At 38.7% G+C, this 6,253-nt stretch overlaps 1 protein-coding gene across 3 annotated transcripts in view; it reads right to left on the bottom strand.

Moving 5' to 3' along the window:
- Nucleotides 1–1,140: 1,140 nt before the first annotated feature.
- Nucleotides 1,141–6,253, bottom strand: part of TRDMT1 (tRNA aspartic acid methyltransferase 1) — a 40,733-nt gene continuing 35,620 nt past the window's right edge. For all 3 annotated transcript variants that reach the window (XM_017729218.1, XM_017729216.1, XM_017729217.1), the window contains one exon: nt 1,141–1,906. In XM_017729218.1, coding sequence (XP_017584707.1) covers nt 1,806–1,906 — 101 coding nt within the window. In that variant the 3' untranslated portion in view covers nt 1,141–1,805. The remainder of the gene's footprint in view (nt 1,907–6,253) is intronic.

The raw sequence follows: 6,253 nt of genomic DNA, 5'->3' as shown, positions 1-6,253 counted from the left end.
AGTTATTGATCTGGCTGATAAATCTACACAATAACCACTGTGTGTACAGGTACCTATGGTTCACTCTCAAAACCACACCTGCTCTTTGCAGTTTAGTAGCCAGCATGGTAGTACTTTTTTGCCATTTCAGTACTACAAGGAACCAGGTAAAGACAGAGGCCGACGCCATCCTTCTCTAGAGCTTTGTCCAGAGCTCTTTCAGGAGAATCCATTTCCATTTCTCTTTTACAGCTGGAACAGTCCAAGCAGTCAATATGCTCTTGGAGAGTAAGACAGGCTGAAGCAGGTCAACCCAAGCCTTTCCTGGTTTAACAGTCCATAAGAAACATGCAAATCAAGACTGAAGGAAGAAATACACAGGAGTCGGCATAAGATAAAGTATGGCACAAAACATCTACAGACACTCATTTTGAAATTGTTTTCAGGACTACAGCAGATGAAAGTAGCTGCAGTATGAAATGAATACAGCAGCTCTGTTCTCTATGGTCCTCAATTTCTCCTGCATTACCAAGCCCAGATGGAACATACCATGACTGTTCCAGTGTCATCCCATGGGTGCAGGGAAGAGGGGGAAGAAAACTCATTAATTTTCAGGACTGGCAACTTAAACTTACTGCTTGGTGCACAAGAACTATGACCAAACTACAGAATCCTTCTGTTTTCTTCACATAATCTCCCCAACGGATGCTTACTAAGTATCACCTCACCTTTTCCTCACTCAAGCTGTTTTTAATCTAGATACCAATGGGAAAATCCCAAGGAAAGATAACCACTGGAGCCCATGCTTCTTTAGAGGGGTTTCAGTTTCCCCATTATTTTTTCTATTATTTCAGAGGTACTGAACTCAAAAGATTTGATTAAAAACCCACTGAATCCAGCTCTGTGAGGTGCTGTACACTGGTGGCACTCAGTATGGCCACATACAGTGGTTTCACCCCAACATACACTCCTAACCCTAGTACTACCACCAAGATTTGTGAAGAAATTTTCAGAAGCAGCCCATACAGTTTTTCTCCAGTTCTTATGTCACAGGAACCTAAACACGGAGCTTCAAAAATTTTTTTTATGTCTTTTACATGTAGGTCTTTGGTAATCAGAAATGATCTTATCCTGAAAAATATGAGAAGAGGAACAGGCAAGTTATTGTCAGGGCTGTGATAATCTTGAAATATTTTTATTCAGCTGCACCTAAACAAATCATTCCAGACAGATACAGTTGGGTTCCAGAATCTTACAAGTATTTAAAGAAGATGAGACAACCATAAAGGACAACACTATATCTTAAAAATTTTATACAAAATACTGAATTTAATAGTTTCATGAGCTACAAAAATCACATCAAAATTTCAGATCATATATAGAGTAAATCTTTTCAGAAGAGATAATTTACCTTTAAAGATGAAGACATTTTTCATGTAGAACTTGATCTCTGTACCTAATTAAAACAGCTTTGAAACAGTTGCACACAGTACTGAGAAAATGGTTTTAAGATAAAATGAAATAAAATAGTCTTATCTTTTTTCATTCAAATATTTGCATATACTGCTCTTTTTCATTTTGCAAACTAAAAAATAATATTTAAATAATGCAAATAAGTCATGTAAACTTCCATTTAAATAAAACACCTATAGAGTTCAAATCCATCATGAATACAAGTTATTAAAAATATATCAAAACTGTTCAGCAAAATGTCTAGACAAATATCTTGGTAAGCTCTGGTTTTTGCCCAGCTTCCATCAGCTTTCTCCTGAAAGATAGAAGTATTTTCTGCCAGCAGTCCATATGCATCAGATTCAAGTTCTAAATTATTCAAGTAGAATGGAGATCAATTTTGCCACCACGTGCACGTTGAGGCTGTTTCCCAGAAGACGATAGCATTGCTTTATTGTTACCTTTTCAGGAAAACCTAAAACAAAAACATATAGTGCAACATCACTAGTCTGGGTTTGTTACTTTTTAGTCTAATTTTTTTTTCAGTGAACATTTCTTACAGCAGTTATCACAGACTGCTGCAGAATTCACCCTCCCTTCAGCTTCCCCCCAAAATTCACAAAGTTACAAAATCAATTTGCAACCAGTTCATTGGATTTGGATCAGTTCTTCTATTATCAATACTGCCATCTCTAAGGTTTCACAAGAAGCTTCAAAGCATTCCTCTGCTGTGTAACTAATGCTGACCTACCTTCCCTTCAGAGGGCTCAAAACATCCAGCAGTCTCAGGGAGGGGCAGCAGCACTAAATCCCTGCACAACTGCTACTCTAGATAACATCCACAGAAGAGCATGGCCACAACAGAAAGAAAACACAACGATTCTGCAGATGGATTAAACTGCACTTCTCAATAAGCTTTACATTGTACTTCCCACATGATCCCCTCTAACCAGCTCAGGCAAATCACGAGTCTCCCAGTGCAATACACCACCAGAACAGATTAAATGATGAGCAAGGCTTACTCAGCGAGTGATCAGGCAGTTGAACAATTTTCCATGTAATTCACTGCCGACCCTGTTAAACACACTCAGAAATACAGACAGCATCAGAAATGTCCATCCCATAGTAAGTGCATGGACTGGCAGGAAGAAGGGAGCGCTGGTAAAAATGACACCAGTCCAGGTATTGTGAAAGGACTGTGTTGTGTACTGAGTACCACTCCTGAGAGTGAAGCAGTTTCAAGCAGCCAGCTGGTCTGCTCTGTCCTTGCTTGCACTCTTACCTTACTCCAGCTGTGAGGTAAAGTACATTTGCTTCAACCTGAGTGAAAGATGAACACCAGTGGTGGCTTAACTGTTAGGGTCATATAGGTAAGCTGCTGAAACTTGACCACATTCAATTATTTCATCATTCCCTAAGAAGAAACACCTAACTTTGACTTGGAGGTCATCACCACCCCAATTAGCTCAGATGCATAAGCACACTTTGAGTGCAAGTAGTGATATGTATGCTCTGAAATTTTCACAGCTCTTCAGAAAAAATTCTCTTCCAGAGAGAGCTCAGGAGAGAATGTGGTTGGATAACTGTTGAGCCAAAGAAGGCTCTGAGGAGGAGGTGGTGTCTGGGAGGAGTTGTTCCATCCTTCTCTGCCAGTTATTCGTGCCTCAAATGTGGACTGCTTTGGTAAACACATCTTCTGCCAGCTCCATCCACTCTGCCCAGCTTCCTAAGCACTCACACTTGGGCAAATGTTCTTCTGTCTTTGGAACAATCACTTGCACTCCCAAACACACTTCCTTAGATGGAGTTTTCACATTTGATCAATGATAAGGTACAGAATAAAGGCATTTTAAAAGAGTACATGAAAATAAATATGTATTTATGCACACATACACACACAGGTGCACCAAGAAGCCTACCTGAATCTTGACAATGTCAGAATTCCTCCTTCTACCTTTTGGCAACTGAAAACCAAGAATTAATTTTCAGAACTCATGATCTCCTTTATCCCAAGCCTCCTCCCTCTGACTTTTAACACTGTCTTGCACTTTCTATCTTCTTGGCTCCACACAGAATCAAAAAGTCAGATTCAACACCTCCCAGTATGCTGGCACTTGCTGCACAGCTCTCACTGTAGCATTTATGTCACACATGGTACTTGATGACATTGAGGTCTTAACAGCACGTACTGCCCCACCATATTAGCTTTTGCTTCCTAAAAGCTTGCATAAATTGCTAATAAGAAAAATGGAAAACACATCCTGACATCACTCTCATGAAAGCAGGTCACAGGTGTGAGAATGCTCTGTTCACTTTTAACGATATTGCTGTGGGACCCACCAGAGTGACTAAGACAAATGACTGCAGTATTTCATTGAACTGTAGTGCAATTACTATTTATACATTTAGATGTTAAAAGCACAAATAAATCTGGTCATGTTAAGAATGAACAATGACTTTAACTCTGGACCTCACATATTGGAAAAGGCCATCCACTTCTTAAAACACAGAACCATTTAGACAATCACATTTCTTCTGATGATACTGTAGCTGCACTAGTAACAGCATCTGTTACAAAGCTCCTGGCAGTGTGTTCACATAGTTTTCAGCTTAATAGTTTCCTCATTCTTCAGTTTCTTGGACCAACAACATATACGCAGGAGGTACAATTCCAAGCTTTCTGGTTTTGAAAATTTCAGCCTAAATGTTGTTGTCAGTACAGAACACAGTAGCAGAGAACTTATAACACATTTTGCTCTGAAAATACCATATTTCACAATGATTACTTGAAGTTTAGTATGGGAGAAATGCTGTCAGGGCAACACCTTTTGCTGCAGCCATAAATATATCCACTTTCAAAAAAACCCAGAGCTTGCAAATTGTCAAAGGAAACTGAGACAGTACCTAAATTCACTAAAGATTTCAATCAGCCTAGAATCAAGTAACACTTTTTTAAGCAAAAAGTGGGAAATGTTTTAAACACAAAGAAATGTCAGACTTGTGACTCAACGCAGTGGGAAAAGCATGTTCTGCCTATGAATCAGGAGCATATGCAAGAGGAAACCACCAAATGAGAGAGGCCTGCTTTTTGTGTTGTCAAAGTTGGAAAAGTAGTATAGAGAGGGAAGAGAACTGCAAGAACTGTAAAACAGTTAAAATACTAACTGCCATAATTATGGCAAAAGGGTACTGTCCTCTGAGAAGTGGAATCCCAACCAACAAAAGACAGGTCTGCTAAATGAACACATTGTACATGGTGATGATCTGACTTCTTCAGAAGCCTGACTTGTCTTCAGAGTTCAGTTCTGGTTTGCAAAAACATTGAACCTCACTGGTGTCTCTGCAGATGAGCTCTGAACAGAAAGTACGGTATCACTCCAAGCACTATGAAATTACCAAAGCCAAGTTTCACAAACTGTTCACCCCACATTAATGCAGTCTTCCAAATATAAATTTCTCCATTGTCTCAGTTCTCCCTTTGTAAAATACAAGCAACATTAATCCAATTGCACCTCTCAGTAATGTTGCAGAGACTGATATAATAGTGGAAAAGTTCCATCTGTGTTTAAAGAAAAGAGAAAATAGGCAATTCTGGGTTCAAAAGAGATCTCGAGCAGCAAGATAAGCCTATACAAGCCCAATCCAACTCTGTTAAGTTCAAGTATCTTGACATCAGCCTACGTGGATATGGAACAGAGCTGTGCTTAAAGGCTTTCTGAAAACAGAACAGATCTATTAAAGAAGAGAGGCTACGAAAAAACATTGCATGTTGGTATGTAACAACACAGCACACGCTTGCAAATACTCATAAACATGTAAGCTTAGTGCTGGCAGCTCTAGTTTCACTGTGCAACCTTGATAATGTTCTCCAAATGTAGCAATTTCGAATATAAGAAGTAATAAATGAAAAAACAAACTAAAACTGTGAAAGAAAGACATACATAGAAACAAGTCACATTCCTTAAGTCACTGAGGAAGTCAAAGAAAAATATAACAAATTACTCAAGGTCAGTGCTGTCTTATTCTTTGAGCAATCTGGTGTAGTGGAAGGGAGTTGAAATTAGGTGATCTTTAAGGTCTCTTCAAACACAAACCCTTTTATGATTCCATGGATGCTTTTGTTGCTGAGTGACAATTAATTCTTAGCAGGTAGTAACAGCAACACTTTCCTGCTTGCCCTTTTTTACAAGGAGAATTCTGATGAATTTATTTCAGGTTTAATTCTTGCTGATGTGCATCCAGTGTACTGATACTGCTGAGTTTTGTTCCTTGACTTCTTAAAAAAAACCCACTTAGAAGACAAAGTAACTGACCAAGGACTGCCTTTTCTAGAAGAGAGATGGCTTAATAGATTGGTTACTCCTCAACAAAGAACTATCTGTATCATCTAAAATTCCCTTTCTGCCAGCAGCTGTAAATGTGTGGAAGGGAGAAAGCAAGAAGCCCAAACACTGAGAACCACAAACAGACTTCCTAAGCTGGCAGGATATGCTGATTTACCACAGTTGTGAGTAACACTGGCTGCTGAGTAAATAATTTCAACTTAAAACAAAGGTATTCCTTCATTGCGCTTCAGTAACAGAGCATTTCGCCTGCCAAAACCTTATTCTTAGCTTATGAAGATAAACCTCACCACAGAAGCTGGCTCTTACAAAATGTGAAAAAAACTGGTTGAAATTCAGAGAAATTCAAAGTTAGGCAAAATATAAGAATCAACCAATCAGGAGGGCTGAAAAAAATGCAAAATAAAAAGAATGGATTAGTCCCAGCAAAAAAAAAAAAAAAAAAAAAACATTGGCATTTCTGAAGAATAATGAAGAAG

This window comes from Corvus brachyrhynchos, unplaced genomic scaffold, assembly GCF_000691975.1.
Source record: "Corvus brachyrhynchos isolate BGI_N302 unplaced genomic scaffold, ASM69197v1 scaffold142, whole genome shotgun sequence".
Lineage (NCBI taxonomy): Eukaryota > Metazoa > Chordata > Aves > Passeriformes > Corvidae > Corvus > Corvus brachyrhynchos.
Note: the sequence above shows the minus strand (reverse complement) of the source record. Positions and strands in the feature narration are given on the sequence as shown.